We start from the raw sequence: 22,544 nt of genomic DNA on the forward strand, positions 1-22,544 counted from the left end.
TCTCCAAGCTTGGCGTGCGAGGAGTGCTTGGTTGAACAGTCTGTAATCGCGAAATCCAAGCCCTCCTTTACATTTTGGCTGCAACAAATAATCCCAAGACTTCCAATGAACTTTCCTGCGACCATCTTTAGAGCCCCAATAAAAGTTTCTCATCATCCTTGTTAAGTCATCACAAACTGAGAACGGAAGTGTAAAAAACGCCCATTATGTATGTTGGGAGAGATTGTGCAACTGACTTGATTAGAACTTCACGGCCCGGTTGCGCCAGCCACCCATCTCCCCACTGTATGAGTCTCTTAGTGAGACTAGCTTGCAAATTTTGGAACCGTCCTTTAGACATCCGACCTTCAGATGTAGGCAGACCCAAGTATTTTTTCTCAAATTCAGCCTTGGTAACTTCAAGTATAGTACGGACATCATTCTGGACATCGTGTGGGCAAGCATGTCTGAATAATATAGAGCACTTGTTTAGATTAATGCTCTGGCCAGTAGCACTAGCATACAGGTCCAAAATCTCCTTAACTTTCAAGGCTTGATCCCGTGTTGCTTCAAAAAACAGCAAGGAGTCATCTGTGAATAAAAGATGTGATATTCCCGGCGCCCTTCTATAGACTTTTATAGGAGTGATATTGCCAATATTAACTTCATGATTCAGAATCACAGAGAGCCCGTCAGCAACAAAAAGGAATAAGAAGGGCGATAATGGGTCACCTTGCCGTAGCCCACGCGACGGTGCAAACGACTCTAGAAGGGTTCCATTAAGTTTTACCGAATACCTCACCAAAGTGACACATGTCATAATCCAGTCCACCCAACGATGAGAGAAACCCAATTTCTACATCATTTGCTTCAAGAAAACCCAATCAACTCTGTCATATGCTTTTGATAAGTCGAGCTTATAGGCACAAAAATTTCTGGTGGGATCTTTCTCTTGCTTTATATGGTGTATGCACTCGAAAGCTATGAGTGCATTATCCGTAATCATCCTTCCGGAGATGAAAGCACTCTGCTCCGGCGATATAATATCATCTAAGATTGGCCTCAACCGGTTCACCAAACACTTTGATATGATCTTGTAGATAACATTACATAAGCTCTCTTGTAGCTAGAGGTAGAAAAAGGAGGAGCACACAGTACATTGGAGTTTCACCCGGTTTCACAGTCCCGTTACTTTTTCTTTCCAAAGCACAAAACTTCCGTACAAACAATGGCCGTGAATTTATAGGCTCACAGCTGGGTAGCACCCAAGTTTCCGTTGCCCATCTCCTCCACTCGCTAGAGCGTGCGAGTCATGGGCTTCGGCTGCGCTCTTGCCGCGCACTAACGCGTACGACGCGGCCGGCCATTGAACTGACCGCTACGCGCTGCCGCTAATGTCGCTACGGAACTACTTTGCGGCCGACACTTCATGCCCGATTTGCAGACGATACTTTATCCAGCGGCTGTTAGACACTTGCTCTGAGCCATGCATGGTTGGATTTATAGCGTCGTCTGTAAATCGGCCGAACAGTGTCGTCCGTGTAGCAGTACTCATGTCGCTAACAACACAGGCCTATGCAATGGAACCCAACGTGAGCTCACGCACCACCAGACCACACACACACCATGACCATACACATGACAGTACTACAAGTAGACACACTACACGCGTACGCCATGCTGCTGCGTTTAGCATGTCCCGCGCGCCACCAACGCGCCCGACGAACCTGATGAGCCCAACTGCACCAGTACGTCCCGCACGTTCTGCGCGCATTCCAACTATGACGCCAAGCCATGGCTTATTCCAACAGTGGCGCCGCTGGACCGACGCAGCGGCCGCAGTCTGCTAGTCTCCTGCGTGCGTGCCGGCAGCCGCATGCCGTGAAGGAACGGCCGGCCGTCCCAACTCGTCTGCGCAACAAGAGCGAGGGCTTGCGGCTCCATCATCTCCAGGCGGATCCGCAACATACGTCGTGTAGTGGCGCTGACTAGAGGACACCACCTGTTTGTACGTGATTTTGCCTCAATTAGTAGTACTAACTACTGCTAGATGAAAGAGCAATGCATATTTGTGCTACGTGCTGATGTGGCCCAAATTAGTTGAGGCAGGATTAGCGCCCGAGCCCCTACACGGCTGAAATCAGGGGGCGGAGGAGAGGATTTAGGAAGGTTACGTAAGTTGTCTACGTAGGTTTACCTAGGCGTAGCATTTTTGTAGATGAAATTATCATTGTGGGTTTAGAAATTTCATTGGAACTTTTGTGAATAATTTCTAAAACATTTACGGAGCCAGTGAAAACTTATGCTATGATTAATCTACAGAAAAAAAAGTTGTAGAATCCGAATCAAACATTTTAAACAAGTGATCTATGGGCATGATTTGATAATTCTTTCTGGAACACAAATATGGAAAGAAAGCGGTATGAATTGTGGAGAAAAAAGTGATATGAATTCGTGAAGAAAATCGAGAGGATAGAAGCAAAATTTTCTGGAGTATGAACTAATTGACAGCGTATACGTACCTCGATCAGTTCCAATGAGAATGAGAAGCCAGCCGGACGGGGAGACATTGGTAACTCTGCTTATAAATTTTCTGGAGTAATAATAATCCAATCGAGGCCTCGTACTTTCAGCCGCCGCGATGCCTGTCAGCTTCAGAGCAGGGAAATTAAATTTATAAATAAAGCAAGGCTAATTTACAATTATATATTCCGCCTCGGTCTTGGGTTTTGTTTTGTGGCAACTGCCAAGTCGTATGAGAACCATAATCATTTGCTTTCACCGGCCAGCTAAGAGCACCTCCAACAATTTTACTTTTTCCCATATAAGAAACTGATTTAAGGGCGTTAGGTAGAAAAAAAAGACTGCCTCAACATGTCCCCTCTTCTTAAAACCAAGTATAAGAGCATCTCCAGCCGTTGGCCCCCAGGAGGCGCTAAAAATCGTTCCCTGGGAACGTACCAGCGATAAACGACGCGCTGGGGGCGTGATGCCCCCCAGTCACGGCGTCCATGTTTAAAAAAATATATAAATTACGGCACAAACACGGCGCAAATTCAACCAAACTTCGACGAGTTCGTTCATATTTAAAATATTTTAAAAAAAAAGCTACTAGGTTGCTCCTCGCCGTCTCCCTCGCCGCTCATCGCCGCCCGCCGCCCTTGCAGATCTACATGCCGAGGAGGCTGTAGAGCCGCGTGTAGTCGCAGCCGCCGCCGCCGCCGTCGTCGTCGTCGTCGTTGTCGTCGTCGTCGTCGCCTCCGCCGCGGCCGCCGTCCCTGTTGCAACCCTCCCCCGGTTGGCGCGGCGGGTTGGACGGTCCGGGGGTGTTGTCGTCGTCGTCGCTGTCGAGGACCACGATGCCGTGCTCGTCCTCGCGCCCACGTTTGCGGGCGGCTATCTCCTCCAGGGCCCGGCGCTGCCGGACCATCTCGTCGCGGAGGTAGTCGTCCCGCGCCCATTGCATGGCGTCCTCGTCAGAGATGCCGCGCCGGGCTATCTCCTTGTACTCCGCGGGGAGGCCGGGCTCCGGCTTCGGCCTGACAAGGACGAGGCGGCCAGAGGCGGGGGCGGAGTCATCGATGCGGACGCCGAAACTGTGGGTGCACGCGCTGACAGGCGTGTCCCGGGGCTCCGGCTTGACGGGGCGGAGGCAGGGAGAGCCGGTCGACCGACCTGACGAGGAGGAGGACGCCCCGGGGTCCATGCGCCTCGGCGTCCACGAGCTCCCACGGCGGCGAGAGAAGGACCGTGGGAAGGGGTACTCCAGCCTCGGCGTGTTGCCACCCTCGATTTACTCGAGGACGGCCTCCAGCGTGCGGCCGCGCACGCCCCACCATCGGCGCCACCCCTCGGAGTTGAGCCTGCCGGAGGGAACGACGCTGTTGGTGGCCTCGAGCTGCACGGCGTGGCGGCGGCGGAAGTATGGCTCCCAGAGCGGGCTGTCGGGTACTCGGCCTCAAAGAGGAGCCGAGCTTCGTACTCGTGAAGGTGGCGGCGAGCGAAGCTGTTCGCCGCCGTGCCGTTGCCTGGGAAGCGTTCGGCCATTGTTTGAGCTGGAGACGGCGAGGGGAGAGGGAGGAAGGGGAGAAAGGTGGCGCCGGCGGTGGAGACTCTGTGCGTGCCACCGGCGCCCTGGGGGTCGGCTTTATGTAGGCGGAGGCGCCGCGCGTACGCGCGGCCGCCGCGTTACGCGTGGCATGCGAGGGGACGCGCGTCGTCTCGTTTTCACTGCGCCGCCCGTGAGGCATCAATTGCGGAGGCTGACCGGCGCGGCAGCGCGCGGCAATTTTGGCATTGATTCGCCATGGGAAACGAGGCGATGAGGACGACGAAGCGACGAGAAGCGAGACGAGTCGCTGGCAAGGAGGGCCCGCGGCTCTTTCGCGCCAAAAACGATTCGCCCGGCGCCCCGAGCGCCCCCAGCACGCCGGGGTCGGGTTGGGTCCGCCGATGCTAATTTCGGCCCGAGTCGGCGAAAATTGGACCCTTGGAAGCGCGACTGGGCCGATTTTTTTACGCCTGCGGCCGAAAACTCGCCTGGAGTCCTTGTTGGGGACACGGCTGAAGATGCTCTAATCAGCCCAACTTCCTATATATAGAGGAATATGGATTTTCCCAAAAACCTTCCCATGAAAATGCCACGTCGGTGCGCCGCTGCCAACCCACCAAGCCGATGCGCCGCCGACTACCATGCGACCATCATCGACCACCGATGATTATCGGTGCCGTCGTCAAGAACCACTTGTTGGAAATGCTCAACTGCAAACCCCACTTAAATTATACAATAGCCCAGTATAATCACTTTTAGAGGGTGTTTTTAAGAGGACAGGTTGGAGATGCTCTAAGAGTATCATTAACAAGTCCCCTTTCCCGTATAAAAAAAATGGTCTAGGGCTAGATGAGCAAAAAAAACAGTTCCAAACAAGTCCTTTAACTGCAACTTAGGGGAAGAAAGCCTTTCCGTAAACCTTTTACTAAAAATGCCACATTAACGTGCCGCCCCCGCTGACTACCGCTGCCGCCACGCCACCTGTGAAAAACAATTATAGGAGAGTTTCTAAGGGAACCTGTTGGAGATGCTCATCTCCAAACCTATCCTAAATTGTATGGACACTCCGTATAACCACTTTTAGGGGGGAGTTTATAAGGGGACTTGTCGGAGCAAGGTCGCGATCTCCTCCATGTATAGATGCCCTGTCTCTTCCGGAAACGCGCATGAGATCTACATGCGTACGCATAAAGAAAGAGAAATCTCATTTACTAAGTGTAACGCAACGTCACATACGGTCTCTCGTAATGCATATACCCCAACCCATCTAGACGCTACTGAACTACTCTCGCTAGACTACCATTTCCTATCTTCATCCACTCACAACATTGAGTCTTAATACTATACTATCGACAAGCAGCTACGAAGGGAGTGCGGAGTGTCTAAACACCCTCCTATTCCATTAGATCCAGGGGTTCCAGAACGTGCAGATGAATACCGAGTTCACTTCTCTCCTCGAGTCTTGATGAAGGCACCGCTGGATGCCAGTCCACAACAGCAACAAATTGGAGTTGGCAGTGGGCGTTAGCGCACGTAGGCCAACCCAAGCCAGGATATAACCCCAGATTGCTCGCCCATAAAAGCAACATGCAAGAGGTCCATGAACAGGGCCATAGTTTGAGCATGAGGGGGCAAGAAAGAGAAATTTTCACAAAATTTGTACCTTTTCTTTTAATTATGTGTACTTAATCATCTGATGTCTTTGTGTTAATGATGATCCACACATGAATAAGGATCAAAATTTGAAGACATCTAGCACCGTCTAGCACCATTGACTTAAACATAAGAATTGCTGTCATCTTAACTATAAACATGCACCATTGAATAAGGATCGTCGTGAAGTCTGCAAACCGAGCCTATGCTTCACCAGAACCCACAAGATTCAAAGCACGCCACATGATTTGATCACTCTTCTTCGCCATCAATAGCCACTTGGTCCTAGGCGCAACGGTTTGGAGTTTCAAGTAATGAATCTAAGGCCCCCCAGGTTTTTGGGATGTAAACCACCTACCAACCTACCTTGTATTGGCCGCCTTTTGCATCATCAATCCATGTCCAAAAGAAACCGAGTTAAAATTTTGCCACAATTTTGAGAAACCACGACCAGAGATCTATTTCAAGCACATGAAATATGCACCACTAAGTGATTGTCAAATTTATTAACACGAGCCTCCCAGTCACTGCAATCAACCCAGATTTCCATGTCGGCTGTCTATTCACAATTTATCAACATATGGCATGAGACCCACCTTCCTCAGGCCCTTGTGTGACAGCAACAATCCCATGTACTTGATAGCGGAAGGCTTCCATTGCAATGAGGAATCTATGAGAATTGTCGTCACATCCATGTTGTCACATTTGATAGGAATGATCTCACTCTTAGCTAGGTTGACCTGCAGCCCAGAAGCCCTCCCAAAAAGAACTATAGTGAGTCCGTTGTTTTTCCGACCCTCTAACAATAGGCGCATGAAGAGGGCCATGTCATCCGCGAATAGACAAATTGATGCTTGATGCCCAAGGAGCTAGGGGTTGTACGATTTGCAACTGATCAAAGCGAAGGAATACGATGTTTAACACATTAATTTTCATGAGGAAAGCATTGGGGAAATCGCGTCTTCTTGGCGAATGCCACGTCCAACACTTCCACGGTAGTGTTGCCATTAATCAGAATGCGTGAGCTTGAGGTGTGAAGGATAGTTTCTATGTACTCTCTCTACCCGGAGCCAAATCCTCTTCGCTAAATAACATCAAGAAAGAATAGAGAACTAACCTTAAACATGGATGCCCTTGTCCACATCATCTTGAACATTTTTAGATGGTTTGGCATCATCCATTGTAGTTATCCCGAGTCCAAATTACCTATAGACCATCCACTCATGCTCCATTGGCCACCTTCCCGGTTACTAGCTCCAGCAGCACCACACCATACCTTCCAAGTAATGAAGTATTATCAATACCCAAAGTTACCAACAAGGATCTCTGCGATTAACATTGGTTGGTTAGGCCCGGCAACACCAAAATCGGGGATCTTCGCATTCAACTCCTGATCAAGGAAGCTGTTATTAGAGGTGAGCTTGTGGTGGACGATCGGTGTGTTGCATTCGTGATACATGTGGTAAAGCCCTTGGGCCACGCTAATGGCAATGATCTTCCTCTCCAGTCAGCTTAGCAGCAGCTCACCCTCCGCCCGCTGGTGCAACCAGTAGTCAAGGCTGCCATTCAGCGGGTACTTGTAGACAAGCATGATCGCATCTTCCCTCTAGATAAACAACAGGACATTGATGATGTTTTCATGACAGACGCTAGCTAACAGGATCATCTCTGACATGCAGCAGTTCTTGACGTTATCATCGACTATTTGTGTCGAGTTCACATTCTGGAACTTCTTAACAAGCAGCGTAGTCGGGAGACTGATGCCAGTTGTGCCCTCAATGTGGACTACATACAGTTCGTCCTCTCCTATCCTTCTGCTAGCCCACATGCTTCTCTTATTATTTTCAGTAAGGTTGTCGACTATGCCTTGTTCACTGTGCTTGACTGGCGGCGGGGCTACAGGATGGCAGCTGGGATTGAACCACCACGATCCGGGCATTTCCAGCGGCCGGGTAACGCGCGAAGAGGCTCATGTCAGGGGTGGTCAACCTGGAGCTATGAGAGGTAGATAAAGATGCATGTTCGTCATTAGTTTGATAACATAAAATGATAAAGAATGATGAAAATTACAAGAATATGTGTGCCTTTTGAAGTAGTGTAGAATGTTATTCAAATTGAGACAATGAGACCTTAGCCATTCATGCTTTAAACTTATTAGGCCCCCTTCGCTTAAAAGGATTACTAGACATTCCAAAGGAATTGTGGATTCCATGGTTTCTTTACCCTTTCTGTGTTCAGTACAAAGGAATTCACTACAATACACCAGAGGAGAGGATTGCTAACAGGGGCGATTTCATAGGAATCAACAAATCTGCCCTGACCTCTTTTTTTTTGGAAGACCGAGGCTGCTAAATAAAATATGCTAAGGTGGGTCCATGCATGAGGAAGATTGGCTAGCATTCGAATAAAAAATTATCATACATCTGCTAATGCGTGGTTAGTACTACTAGCAAATAGGCCCGTGCGTTGCCACGGGAGAAAAACAATCAGATTATGCAAATTATGCCAAGATGAGATACGGACTTTTAAAATGCCACTTCATAAAGTACGACAAAATCATGTCATGATGAGATAAGAGACTTTTAAAAAGTCATTTCAAAAACTGAAAATGTGATGGTCTCATACGACTTTATTTCCTAAGGCGTCACAACGAAATGTTTTTTGGCTGAGGAAACTGTATTGATAGACGCTGCCTAAGGTAGACTGATGAATGATGTGTCTCGCCTTGACCTAGCGTTGTGGTGTTTTTCATGACTAGTAAAACTATAGTACCACAATAAACATAGATATGTATGGAAGCAATTAGACATTTAGTCATTTCATATAGCTTACAAAAACTAATCCATTGGAAAATGTGTCAATTTTTTTGGGCTCAAAGTTGTAAAGAACACAGAAACCTTTTTTTAACCCGATGTGCGATGGACTAAATTAAATAATAAAACAACCTTCCAGACCCCCTCAAAAAGTTTATGTAAGCGATGGTTTGTTTTGTTCGTTATTTACGTATCTGTTTCAATTGATTTGTTTGATTTTCGTGATCCTTTTCTAAAATTTCATGGTAATTTTTTCCAATTCCTGAAAGTGTGCTGAATACACAAGCATTATATAAGAATCATGAACATTATTTTATTTCATGAACATATTTTTTGAACTCAAGAATTTTTTTATGATATGCAAACATTTTAAAAAAAATTGTGAACATTTTGATTTCCCGACCATTTTCTGAATTCATGGAAATTTATGATTTCTCAAAAAAAATCAAAACTCACAACCTTTTAAATTTTTGAAATCCCGAATTAATATAAAGAGGAGAAAACAAAAACAGAAATGAGAAAAAAGGTGAAAAACGAAATGAAAAACAGGAGTTTTTTTAAATCATGAACATTTTATGCTTTCCAGAACATTTTTTGAATTCACAAACATTTTATATTTCTTAATTCTTAGAAAAAACTCGCAACCTGTTGAATTTTTGGAAATCCCTAATAATAATTTATAGAAGGAAAAACACAAAACAGATATGAGAAACGAGCAAGCAAAATGCATACTGAAACAAAATCAGACAAATGGGCCGGCCCATTAAGGCGGCGGGAGAGAGGGATGGCTCGCAAAAAAGAGAGCATGGGCCGGCCCATTAACGCGGCGGGAGAGTGGGAGGATTTGCAAAAAAGAGAGAAAATGGGGGTGGAACCTGGGATGGAACACAGGTCTCCTAGCTAGACGGCTAAGGCATTAGCCACTGCGCTACACCTCCAATTCTATTATGAGAGGATATCCCGGCATAAGAATCAAATCCAACGGGATTTTGAGAAAAACCGAACCGTTCTATCACTTATGGATGGTATGGTGGGTAATTTATGTCAACTTCGAGGGTAATTCTAATGACGTACGACCAGAAGCACTATCTGCTTTACTATTATTATTATTATTATTATTATTATTATTATTATTATTATTATTATTATATTATATATTATTAGTGTTACTATTCATCACACATGGTGCAGAATAAGTTATTCTTCACCTGAGGTAATCTTACGATCGCTTCCTAAATAAATTACGTTTAGAATATAAATAGTTACATGCATATTAATTCAATACGTAAAATTTGGTATAAAAAGCAAAATATAGGTTATAAGACCAAAAAATCACATTTTATGTATGTTGTACACTATGTTTTTAATTCGTAATTTTATGTAACATAAAATATTTTTTACGGCCAGTACATATTTTTCTTACGTTCTCTTTTTATGTATGAAATAAGACAAAATTTATGAAACGTAAAAATAGAGTGCTATGTCAAAATAAAGAGGGGTGAAGAATAACTATTCCTCACCCAGGGTGACGAATAGTGCGACCCATTAGTGTTACTATTCATCACCCATGGTGTGTGTGTGTGTGTGTCTATATATATATATATATATATACATATATATATATACATATATATATATATATACATATATATATATACATATATATATATATATATATACATATATATATATATATATATATATATATATATATATATATATATATATATATATATATGGGAAGACTGTACTAGTACAACTCCGGGCAACCTTATCTTATCCATCCGACGTCCAGAACGCTTAGCTACTGTTTCTTTCCCCTATTTTCAATTCCTCCATATTATACGTAGAAGGCTTCTTATTTCCTACACTTTTATACTTTCATATGGTTTAGAATCCTATGTGACAACCATCCCTTCTAAGGTGAAGTTTTTCGGTTGGATCCTCTTGATGCCCCATGTCCAATCGAGCTGCCGTCCTGAAGAAGGGGTTTCCTGAGTGAAGTGAGGAGTCACATCGTCTTCGGCTGCCCCATTCCTTCTTGTTTCTAGGGTGCTATCGATGTCCCCTTCCCTCCCTTTTTGTGGGAAATTTTTTATCTATTAATCATCAATTATGGCAGTACAATGAAAACAACAAATTAAATAATAAGAATTATTTTTAAATCTGTAGACCATCTGGCGACGACGACTACAAGCAATGGTGCATGTTAGCAGTTAATCTTCAAATGTTAATAGCACGTTACATCATCGTGTGGGCTTGGCAGTCTGCCGTATTGACTAATTAAGTATAGGAAGTGGACTTGGAGTCCAATAGTGTCAGTGTGGTGATAGAAGATTTGACTGTGTACGTTTAGAAGTCCAAGTCCGCTTGTCATGTTGGTCGTGTTTACTCCTTGGCGAACGTGTATATAAACAGGCATAGAACAGCAAGATTGTATCGTGGGGATTTGAGAAAAGGAGAAACAAAGAAAAACAAAGAGAGCGATACATGCCCTTGGTTATAAGTTTTTTCCATGCGTGTATGTTCGCTTACTTTGATGTGATTGGTCCATGTGCGAATTTTTAACAACGTACATATCAGGAACATGCATGCATACAAGCCAGTAGGATGGCCATGCCCAATCCAGGATGCAGTTACTAGTACAAATTACATGAATGATGACATCCAGAGCCCCTGCCAATGGTTTTGAGTTTCGGTTTGAGAAGAATTTCAGCCATTGCCGTAATCACTGAATTTGAGTGAAATTCAACTATTTGTGTTTTCATTTCAGCCGAACCGCCGAAATTTTCATTTGAATTTGATAAGGATCAAACGTAATGTTTTGAAACTTAAAAATAATAATTTCATTCATGTATATTGCTGAAATATTTTGACCAAAAGGTAAGTATTTCACTATGTAAGGAAATTACTGAAATTACCTGAAAGTGAGAACTATATTCTCACCTGCTGTTGTAGTGCAGGGGCTGTTGAATTCAGGGAGCGTTGCTTGCCACATAGAACACAGAGCGCGCAGAGAGGAGGTTCTGGTGAAGAACATGTTAGCGGTGGAAGGAGGACGCGATAGTGGGCTGATCATGTCCAGGTGTTTCCGTCCGCTCCGTGGTGACCGGCAGCGAATTGGTGCGGCATCGGTGCGAGGGGGGAATTCGGGGCAGCAGCAGCCGTCGCGTCTGCCTCCGCCGCCGCATCGGCCGTATTCCACACCCTCGGGACGTCTCCTCCCGCATGCCTCCCACAATGGCACTGTCAGCCTCCTGTACGCTTCCCAATTTTGAAGAGAAGAAGACCATGGCCGGGAGTTCCCTCGCAGCTGGCACCTCTTTTTCCGGACGTCAATAAAAAAAAAGTGATGCCAGTGCCCATGTAGGCTGACTATATATATGGTACATAATAAATGAAACACTGAAACTAACCAACCGCAAGGTGCTGATTACACCGATGTGCGCCGCAAAAATACAAAATTGCACCTCGTGTCATCCGCCGATTGTTTTTGATTTATGTATACTTACGCCCGACCCTATCGCTCTAACTTTTTTGTCTCCATTCGTAGTCCTGGGAAGTTCCACTCAGGTGATAAAACCAAAGGTGATCGCTTTGGATATTCAGGTTAGCACAACGACGTGGAGAGCCAGAGAGTTCCGGCGGAGAGTTCAAAGGCCGTTGCGTTTTTTTTTTTAGAAAAGGGGTATTACCCCGGCCTCTGCATCCGAAAGATGCATACGGCCTAAATTAAAAACCAAAGAAGTCACAATATCTTAAGGTACAGAAAAAAAAGAACAAGCTGCTCCATCGAGCCAAATCAAAAGAAAAGCCACAACCGGCTGGCAAATAAAATAGGAGCACTACATGCCTATCCTATTACATGACCGCCATCCAAACCGGTTGAAAATACCCCGAGCTACCATCTCCCATCGGGTAGACGCAGTAGCCAAACGCCCCCTGGCCTCTGTCGGAGTGAGTAACGACCACGTACGGATCAATGCTGTGGCCCTGAAGATAACCTGCAAAAAGTGAAAGTTCGTTTTTCTGTTAAAAACCAAATCATTTCTGCAGTTCCATACTGCCCATAACAAGGCACACGCTCCCACACGAATGTGTCTTGCTACATCCAGGTTAACCCCATCAAGCCAAGTTCCAAATAACATATTGATAGAGGTAGGTGGAGTAATATTAAAAGCAATATGAATCGAGCGCCAAAGAATCTTAGCCAGCGGACAATCTAAAAAGAGGTGCCTTATGGTTTCGTTACAATCACAAAAGCTACACCTAGCAGAACCCACCCAATTGCGTTTTGCCAGGTTATCTTTTGTCAAAATCACTTGTTTATGCACAAACCACATAAACACTTTGATACACAAAGGTACCTTAACTTTCGAGACGTGCTTCGAGCAAGGAATGACACTAGTATTTATGACATCCAGATACATGGATTTAATCGAGAACCTGCCGTCCTTAGTCAATTTCCAAAACAAACTATCTGGCTGTTGGGACAGCTGGACATCCATCAACCTTCGTATAAGATGGAGCCATGCCTCCCACCGATGGCCTACTAGTGTCCTCCGGAAGCTAATATTGAGAGGCGTGGACTGTAAGACATTTGCAACATAGGCTTCTCTACGTTGAACAATGTTATACAGAGTAGGATATTGAAGTGCCAGAGGCGTCTCCCCAAGCCACGTGTCCTCCCAGAACCTCGTATTAGCCCCATCACCGACTAAGATTTTCGTCCTGTTAAAGAAAAGGGGCTTGACTCTCATCAACCCTTTCCAAAACGGGGAATCATTCGGGCGCACTGTCGCCTGAGCCAAAGTTTTAGCCTGAAGATACTTATTACGCAGAATCTGAGCCCATGTAGCCTCTGTCTCGGACGAGAGTTTAAATAGCCACTTGCTAAGGAGACATCTATTCTTGATCTCTAGATTTTCAATACCTAGACCACCTTGGTCCTTCGGCCTACAGATGATATCCCATTTTGCAAGCCTATACTTTCGTTTCAACTCATCATTCTGCCAAAAGAAACGAGATCGATAAAAGTCTAACCTCTTCCTGATCCCCACCGGGACCTCAAAAAAGGATAAAAGAAACATGGGCATACTGGTTAAGACCGAATTAATTAGAATTAATCGTCCTCCATAAGACATAAGCTTTCCTTTCCAGCAGCTCAGTTTCTTTTCGAAACGATCCTTGATACATTTCCATTCCTTATTCTTCAGCTTACGATGGTGAATGGGTATACCTAGGTAAGTAAACGGTAGCGAACCCAACTCACATCCGAACAATTGCTTATACGCCTCTTGGTCCTCATTAGCTCTCCCAAAGCAAAAAAGTTCGCTCTTATGGAAGTTAATCTTGAGTCCAGACAATTGTTCAAATAAGCATAACACAAGCTTCATGTTCCTTGCTTTCACCAAGTCATGCTCCATAAAGATGATCGTATCATCGGCATACTGCAGAATGGAAATACCACCATCAACTAGGTGCGGAACCAAGCCCGAAACCTGCCCCGCATCCTTAGCCCGACCTATTAAAATGGATAACATATCAACCACTATGTTAAAAAGAATCGGTGACATGGGATCTCCTTGCCTTAGGCCTTTATGTGTCTGGAAATAGTGACCAATATCATCATTCACTTTAATCCCTACACTCCCTTTTTGCGTAAAGGATTCAATCTGGTCTCGCCAAGCCTTGTCAAATCCTTTCATACGCAACGCCTGTTGAAGGAACGGCCATTTAACTTTATCGTATGCTTTTTCAAAATCCACTTTAAAAACCACACCATCGAGTTTTTTGGAGTGAATCTCATGGAGCGTTTCATGCAAGACGACCACTCCTTCAAGGATATTTCTGTCTGACATGAAAGCGGTCTGGGACGGTTGCACAACTGACTGTGCAATCTGCATGAGTCTATTCGTCCCAACCTTGGTGAAAATTTTGAAACTGACATTAAGCAAACAGATAGGTCTAAACTGCTCAATGCGAATAGCCTCCGTCTTCTTAGGAAGAAGAGTGATTGTTCCAAAATTGAGCTTGAACAAATGAAGCTGACCATTGAACAAGTCATGAAACATCGGCAACAGGTCACCCTTAATAAAATGCCAGCACCTTTTGTAGAACTCTGCCGGAAACCCATCTGGTCCTGGCGCTTTATTGTTCTTCATTTGAGAAATAGCCTCAAACACTTCTTTCTCCGTAAAAGGAGCAGTCAAAATCTCATTCTCTTTCGTCTCGAGTTGGGAAACATCCTCAACTCTTGATTCGTCCAGGGACACGAAATTCTCTACCGGAGAGCCAAACAACTGCTTATAATAGTCGGTAATGTAAAGTTTCAGGTTCTCCTGACCAACTATCGTCCCTTCATCTTGTTCTAATTGAAAAATTCTCTTCTTACGATGCTTTCCGTTAGCAATCATATGAAAGAATTGGGTGTTGTCCTCTCCTTGGACAACCTTACGAACCTTAGCTCTCAAAGCCCATTTCAATTCTTCCTCGCGGAGAAGTGCTTTCAACCTTAACTCGGCCTCCACTTTAGCCTCCAGCTCGGAAGTATCTAAAATAACGGTTTCAGCTTTTAACTCAAGGGAGTGAATGAGCATAAGGAGTCTTTCCTTCTCAGCCTTATATATCCCATTCGTATGCTTAGCCCATCCACGAAGGAACCTTCGAAGATGACGAATCTTGCACTGCCACCGCTCAATGGGTGACCTTCCCCCGGAGTCTTTAGCCCACTCTCTAGCTAACAACTCGATAAACCCTTCTCTTTCAAACCAGGCAAGTTCGAAAGAAAAGATATTCTTATTACCCATATGAGTTTGCGCTCCAGAGTCAACTAGTAATGGTGTGTGATCTGAGATACCTCGTGTCAAAGCCTGCACCGTTACCAGAGGGAACTTCTGTTCCCAATCGACGCTCGCCAAAACACGATCGAGCTTCTCAAAAGTCGGAACCGGTAGCGAGTTTGCCCAAGTGAACTTCCTACCCGAAAGCTCTATCTCTCTGAGATCCAAGCTTTCTATGATGGAATTGAACATAAATGACCATCTGCCATCAAAATTGTCATTATTCTTTTCCTCCTTTCTTCGAATAATGTTAAAATCTCCACCCACTAGGACGGGTAGTTTCTCGTTACCGCAAACACGGACTAAGTCAGCCAAAAAATCTGGTTTGAGCTCTGGTTGCGCAGCCCCATAGACTGCCACCAAGACCCAATCAAACCCATCCGCTTTAGTTCTGACCCGAAACTTTATCGCAAACTCACCCAACACTACACTCCGAACCTCCAACGTCTCGCACTTAACCCCAAGTAGAACCCCACCGGATCTTCCTCGAGGTGGGAGACAGTGCCAGTCAAAATCAACCCCCCCAGATAAGGTACTAAGAAATTGTGAAGAAAAATTACCTCGTCCAGTCTCGGACAAAGCAATAAAGTCTAAATGATGTTCAAGAGAAGCCTCTGCTAGAAACCGTCTTTTAGCCAAGTCCTTAAGACCTCTGCTGTTCCAAAAAATGCCTCTCATAATTCATCAAAAAATATTTTAGAGGTACGGATCCTAGCACTTCTACGCGCAGCCGACACCGGATAAACCTTCCGTTTCCAGGTTCGTTTAGGCTGAACGCAAACATCAGATGGTTCGGCACGCTCGGAATGATCGTCAATCCCCAAGGACTCATCCTCAAGATTAGAAGTTTCAGGGAGGCCATACTCATCCTCCTCCTCTGCCTCCTGAACCGCAGGATCGAGATCAGCACACAAGCCATCTAGAACTCTAACCCCAAGCGCATCAATCTCCGAATCATTCATCGGCCTAACCGCCGCCAAGTTACGAATCAAATCTAACGCTCGTTCAGCTTCCAGATCTAGCATATCATTAACTGATTTAGAAACCTCTAGATCATTATTACCCAGAGATACTCCTAATTGGTTCGCATTTTGCACAATCTCATCATTGGTAAAATGCAAAATAGAATTAAATTTGTTAACAGACATACCAGTAGAAAGCTCGATGTCACGCAGCTTGGCCGCCCTCAGCGCGCACCTGAGCTGCATGTCATCAACATCCGGCTGCTCCTGCAGTCTCCCGCTGACCCGTCTCCCTGCAGAGACAGGATCCGGGATCCCACCGAAAGTGATGACCTCCTCGCGAGAAGCTGCGCTAGGGGAAGAGCCTCCTGCCCGTCCCCCAACAGCGGTGACCCGCGCCGGGGCCACCGGAGGCACGTCCAACGGCGATGAGAGCTCGCAAGGCTTATGGGCTGCCACCCCGCCGACGCCCGCGGCCGGTAAACTCAGCCTAGCGCGGTCCAGGGAGTCCGGTGACGCAACAACCAAACCACCCAGCCCGCTCTCCAGAGCAGCCGACGTGGAACCGACGACCTCCTGCGCGCCCGCTCCCCCTCGAACCGGCGACCTCACCAAGGGGGCCTCGCCGACCCTTGGGGCCGCCAGCGTCCATGTCTCGGAGGGCCGAACCTCCTGCTGGCCCTCTCCTCCCACAACCACTGGCTCAGCCACCTCAGCCTGTGTCGAAGGAGAGGACACAACCGATATCGAGCCATCCTGCCCTGAAGCACCTCCGTCATCAGCAGCTGTCGACACCCGCATACTGGGCACCATAGACTCAGAACGTACCCTGTCACACGACACCCTCGGCGGAGCCGAGAACGCTCCAAAAGATCCAAACTGAAGAGTGGTAGTCGGAACTGTCCTGGAAGTCCCAACAGGGGCGGAATCACCATTATCTGACTGCCCCGAAGGCCCCTTGGCCTTATCATCATCACTCTTAGCTATATCATCCTGGTTCCCCGAACCCCCGCCGCCCTCAGAAGTGTCCATGGGGTGATCCCCCTCAAACTCATTGAACAGATTAGGATCCTCATACTCAACATCCAGCTGATATAAAACACCCGCATAAGTCCAAGGCACCACATCTGGCAAGAACTGAATATTGGCAACACTGACAAGCAGCCGTGCCACCCCATTAGCCCGAGTGAACTGCATATCCACCTGCTCAGTCCTGCCAATCAAAGAACCCAGGCTCCAAGTGACCAAGAAGCTGTCCAGAGGGCCAGATGGAGCACCAGAGAAACGAACCCAAATCTGAGTTAAAGGTGTACCTTGTGGCTCTTTCTTGGTCCATTTATCAAATTCAAGTACAAAACTAGTCCCGGTGACCCTGCTCATACCGAACTTGAGAATCCTCACCTGATCCTCCTTAGTCGGGAAATCCACTTTATAAGAGTTATCGGAGAGCTTAAGTAAGGACCACTGAAAATTACCCGGGGCGAGCTCTCTTAACTGCTGGATGATCTGAGCCTCGGACAACAGCCCGTTAAGCACCTTCACCACACCGGGGAAGGACGTTTCCACTATGGGCACCGAAGGCTCCGCAGAAGGAGACTCAAAAAGCATCAACTCCGAGCAACACACTCCATAAATCTGAATGGATGGTTTAGGCCCCAACATGAGAGGACATTCAGCCGCTGTGTGCTTAGGTTTCCGGCATAAGTCACATAACTCCGCAGTACAGTGCACCAAAAAGTGACCCGGTTCCCCACAGCGGTAACAATTGAGCTTCTTCTTCTTAGCCGCCCATTTAGACAGCTTGTCACTCTCGGCCTTGTCCGAACCTTGCTCAGAAGTAGCATCGCCAGTCTGCATGGGCTCTGGCACAGAAACTGCAGCTAAAGCCTGCACCGTCTCCACCGCCACCTGCGGTAGATCCGATGCAGCATCCGTAGACTCTGTCACGGTGTCGGTCTTAGCATGCCGAGGCTGGTAGTGCCGCCTGTTCCCACCCCGACCTCCACGAAAGCGTCCTCGGAAGGCACAGTTGTTAGGACCGGCCGCACCTTCGACAAAATTTCCCGGCGGTCCTTGAAAACCCCGGTTATCATTGTTGTTGTCCACCCAAGCATAGCCCCGGCCACCGCCGGTGGATGAAGAGCCCCGGTGCTGACCAGTGCCATAAGCATCATGTCCGTCATCGCCCCACTGACCATGCGCGGGGTTCCGATCATCTCCCGGCGACGCGCCCGTTCCATGGCCGGCGTCCCGACCGGGGCCGGTACTCGTGGTGGCGGAGCTGCTGCCCTGGGCTGGGACGCCACCATCCGAGGCGGAGCAGCCCTGGTGGCTCCAGGCACAGGCGAAGCCGCGGCCGGGGCAGCACCTCCCATGGTCCCGGCCTGGACTTGCGCAACCGGCGTGGCACGCGGAGGCAACGGCTTAGGAGGCATCGAGGCCGACGTCGGGCACAGCGCCGGCCGGCGAACCAAAACACTGGAAACCAAGGGCGAGCGGCGCGACACAGCTCGCGGAAACCCTCGGGTTCCCGAGCAGCGAACCCTAGCGGCGCAGGAAAGAGGCGGAGATGGACGTGCATGCGGGAGCGATCGCCTCAAGGCCTCGTCATGCACAATGCTATCTCCCGATTCACAGCAGGCCTGGCCAGCCCCCTGGGCCTCGAGCCCAGTACTAGCCAAGCCCACTGCATCGGCGCTCACTTGCGATTCGACTGTGCTCAAAAGAAAATTCAAACGATCATTCCTTTCTGCCCGAAAATCTCGAACGCCAGCAATCTCCGGCGGACGTTGCGACACCGCCCGACCCCCCTTCTTCTTCCGTCTAATTACTTTCGTCCAGCACTCCGGACGGATAAAATCATCTAATGTGATAAGCGACGGCCCATCTTTCGGTAATGGTCCACACCATGGTTTCACTTTCGAGTTCCGATGAAGGACCGGACATTCACGAAGAGAAGGTTTCTTGATACTCACCGAAGGTTTAGGCATGGGGCTAGGACCCAAGTGAATCGACGGCAACGGCCGGACCGACGTAGCCGGCACGTCCACCTCGTCTTCCTCCTCGTCAGCAAGAATCCAAAAGCGACCCCCAAACCTTTGCGTCGGCTTTGATCCATCGGAGTCCTCCGTGAGATCAACAGTGGCAATATGTTCTTCAACCTCCGGGGGTACCTGTATCCTCTCAATAACCTCGATGTGAAACAAATCAATAACGAAACACATACCAATATGAAGATCTTCTTCCACGGAGAGATGCCTTCCGGCCAAAATATCTCCTTCATCATCACGAATCGTCGTCCAGCGAGACGGGTGTGAGAAGATCATGCCATTAATCCATCGCCCCATCGTATGCTTATCTCGAAACCGAGCCTTCCATTTCGTAGGATTTTTGAATCCCCGATCCCGATCCTCGTCCTCCGTCGAAGAAGAAACCGGAGAAGTGGATGGATCAGAACGCCGTTCTGAATCCACCGCGTGGGACTGCCGGATCCCATCCAAAGGGCGTGGAGATCCCGGTAACAGCCGCAGCGGCGGCGGCGGCGGGAGCGCCGAGTCCCCGGCTGGGATCGCCTGACAATTCAGCGGCCGAGCGGCATCAGCCAGGCCCGATTCCTGAGCCGGCGCGAAGGGCGGCGGAGACTCGGGCACGATCGGCGTCGGCGGTGGCTCTCGCCCGTCGCCAGGCCAATCGCCAGGCCCATCGCTCTCGCCCATATTTGGCAATCTTTCCAAATACGTACAAAATTAGGCCCATCATCGACAGCCCTCTGCGTGCGCCAATGAAGCTCTGTCGTCCTACTTCACTGACAAGCTGGGTCTGGGTGTTATGGAAGATTACCCTATCCTTCTGAGAGTCGATGCCTGGACGGTTTTCTCAACAGCTAGCTCATGGGTGTGTCTAGCAAGCTGCAACTCGAACGTTACGACAGTTTCTTTTTCTGAATGAAGCTTCCAATTCGGTCCCACATGGGACAACCTTATGAATTGCATATTCATTGCTAAAACAGACGTAGAATATAAATCGTGGCTAAAACAAACATAAACCAAATAATCAGTTATTTCCCGCTTTTATGCTTTCAGTCTTCTTTCCATCAAATATAAAACTCCAACTAATGGTGGACGGCAACTCAAAAAAGAGAAAAACTAAGGATGGACCAACCAATTGAGCTTTTCGGCCCGCTCGTGGCCCACGCTGGACCAGACCGTACGTCGAAATCACTAGTTGAGGAGTACTCCTTACAAAGATCACTCCCATCTCTCCAGGTTGCGACAAGTGGCGCGCTGTATGTGTGCCACTTGTCGCAACCAGGGAGTTTTCCCTTTTTTCGTAGATCCATTTATTCAAAACATTTTATCTCTTAAACCGTGCGTCCAAATCTCAAACCGTTTTCACCGTTGGATTCTTCGCTCGAGATCTTCGAAACTAGATCCCATGTTGGTAGATTTTGACGAACTTTTTTTCACGAAAAAACCGGACAAAAAAACTGAACCGGGAGCACAGGTTTTTCCTTTTTCGAAAGAGGCACGCCCGTGTCTCTCGCGAAATCACAACCGTGCCTCTCGCGGAAGCAAAACCATGCCCCTCGCGGAAGGAAACAAAACAGAAAACGCGTTTTTTCCCTTTTCCAAGAGGCATGGTTGTGACTCCCGAAAGCACAACCGTGCCTCTCGTGGAAACAAAACCATGCCTCTCGCGGAAGGAAAAAAAGAAAACGTGTTTTTTTTCATTTCCGAAAGGCACGGCCGTGACTCTCGCGAAAGCACAACCGTGCCTCTCGCGGAAGCAAACCCGTGTCTCTCACGAAAGGAAAAAAAAACTGAAAACGAGTTTTATTCGTTTCTCAAATGCACGACTGTGACTCTTGCGAAAGCACACCCGTGTCTTTCGCGGAAGCAAAACCGTGAATGAAAAAAAAATGCGTTCTTTCGCGCAAAAAAAAATTTCGAATTTTTTTGACCCAAAAGCTAAGAAAGACCGGTGAAAAACCGAAACATTGAAAAAACCCGGAAAAAACCATTTAAAAAAAAGAAAAAGTGTGCGGAAAAATAAAAAAATATTGGAGGGAACGCCCAGAGCACAACACATGGCAGGTGGCTGAGAGTGCGCCAAGTGGCGCTGATCGTTGCGAGGCTCTCGAAGGAGCGCTCATTAACTAGTTGCTCATCGCCTCTCCCAGCACGGCCTCGCTTATGTTTGGGCTGGAGCATGTGCACGCCAGGGTCAGAGCAGGCCGTCCTAACCATACTTTAAAAACCGAACCGGTAATCAAACCGGTGCGGCTGTCAGTTCAGGTTTTACCCATCGGGCCGCCACTTCACCGGTCCGATGTACGGTATTTAAAGGCACAAAAATATTAGCAATGAATAAAACAACCAATAAATTAAAAAATTGAAACAACATGACACAGTAACCAGCTGTTCGCATATGAACACGTCATCATGCACCGACGCCCGGGATGATGCACCGCAGCTCACATCGAAGGAGATGTCAATCGGCACGTCATCATGCACCGACGCCCGGGATGATGCACCGCAGCTCACATCGAAGGAGATGTCAATCGGATGCAAGCAATCTGGCGGGCGCTTATGTTGACTCTAAAACCCACACGCTCGAGAGGAGCCCGTCTGGACGCATAGTGGCTACAGGTTTCCCTAGGTCTACCTGATCGCCCCTAGGGCCTCACCAACCACTGCCCTGCAACAAGAAAAACAAGGAAGAACAAGAAGAAGAAGATCAAGGAAGAGAGATAAGGGTAAAGGGTCATAAATGTGTTTGTCAATTGTGTGTTTTTCAACCGATCGTTGCTTCTCAGCTAATTATGAGGCGTCTAGACTTCCCATAAAAGAAAATAACTCAAAATCTCGTCCAAATCCTTCCAAAATTAACTCAACTCTGATTTAGGTATGCCTGAGACATCAATTGGGTTTGGGTTGTATATGTTGAATACGAACTTGGATGGATGTGAGACCAAAAGCAAATTTAGCTGTTTCGAGGAGACGAACAACTTTCATGCTGTATGTTTTCTATTTTAGGAAATCTTGAGGGCCGAATAGTTCATGCAAAACAGGAGATGACTCACGCCACCCATGACACATCAATCATATGGGTGTGTAGTGTCGAGTGTAACTTTTTGCTCATAGTACACCTGCACTGCACTGGCTCTAACTTTTGCATGCGATCTCAAATTTGGATGATTCAAATATCTAAATCAGTTGGCTTGACTAGAAGAAGACAATCCATG

General features: G+C 47.3%; 2 protein-coding genes and 1 pseudogene across 2 annotated transcripts; all 3 read right to left on the reverse strand.

Moving 5' to 3' along the window:
• Positions 1 to 3,148: 3,148 nt before the first annotated feature.
• LOC147956850 (uncharacterized) lies at positions 3,149 to 4,026 on the reverse strand. Its single transcript, XM_087531489.1, has 2 exons — positions 3,932 to 4,026; positions 3,149 to 3,749 (listed from the first exon to the last, which is right to left on the reverse strand). The coding sequence occupies exons 1-2, from the start codon at positions 4,024 to 4,026 to the stop codon at positions 3,149 to 3,151; spliced, it is 696 nt and encodes a 231-aa protein (XP_087387615.1).
• A 2,741-nt stretch (positions 4,027 to 6,767) lies between these two features.
• Positions 6,768 to 7,622, reverse strand: LOC147956851 (MDIS1-interacting receptor like kinase 1-like; annotated as a pseudogene).
• A 4,549-nt stretch (positions 7,623 to 12,171) lies between these two features.
• On the reverse strand, positions 12,172 to 20,016 carry LOC147956852 (uncharacterized). Its single transcript, XM_087531490.1, has 3 exons — positions 19,245 to 20,016; positions 16,489 to 18,684; positions 12,172 to 12,500 (listed from the first exon to the last, which is right to left on the reverse strand). Exons 1-3 carry the CDS (start codon positions 20,014 to 20,016, stop codon positions 12,358 to 12,360), a joined length of 3,111 nt encoding a protein of 1,036 aa, XP_087387616.1. The 3' UTR covers positions 12,172 to 12,357.
• Between the last annotated feature and the right edge of the window lie 2,528 nt (positions 20,017 to 22,544).

Source organism: Triticum urartu, chromosome 7A (assembly GCF_056163025.1).
Source record: "Triticum urartu cultivar PI428250 chromosome 7A, HENAU_Tu73, whole genome shotgun sequence".
Lineage (NCBI taxonomy): Eukaryota > Viridiplantae > Streptophyta > Magnoliopsida > Poales > Poaceae > Triticum > Triticum urartu.

Bases quoted from the DNA above. Each gene is read 5' to 3' on its own strand.
- LOC147956850 (XM_087531489.1), bottom strand. From the start codon at position 4,026: ATGGCCGAACGCTTCCCAGGCAACGGCACGGCGGCGAACAGCTTCGCT. The intron at 3,750-3,931 runs GTACCCGACAGC...CAACACGCCGAG, and splicing joins CGGCTCCTCTTTGAGGCCGA to GCTGGAGTACCCCTTCCCAC.
- LOC147956852 (XM_087531490.1), bottom strand. From the start codon at position 20,016: ATGGGCGAGAGCGATGGGCCTGGCGATTGGCCTGGCGACGGGCGAGAG. The intron at 18,685-19,244 runs GTCCGGTCCTTC...GCGCAAGTCCAG, and splicing joins GAAACCTTCTCTTCGTGAAT to GCCGGGACCATGGGAGGTGC. The intron at 12,501-16,488 runs GTATGTCTGTTA...CACTTTTTGCAG, and splicing joins TGACATCGAGCTTTCTACTG to GTTATCTTCAGGGCCACAGC.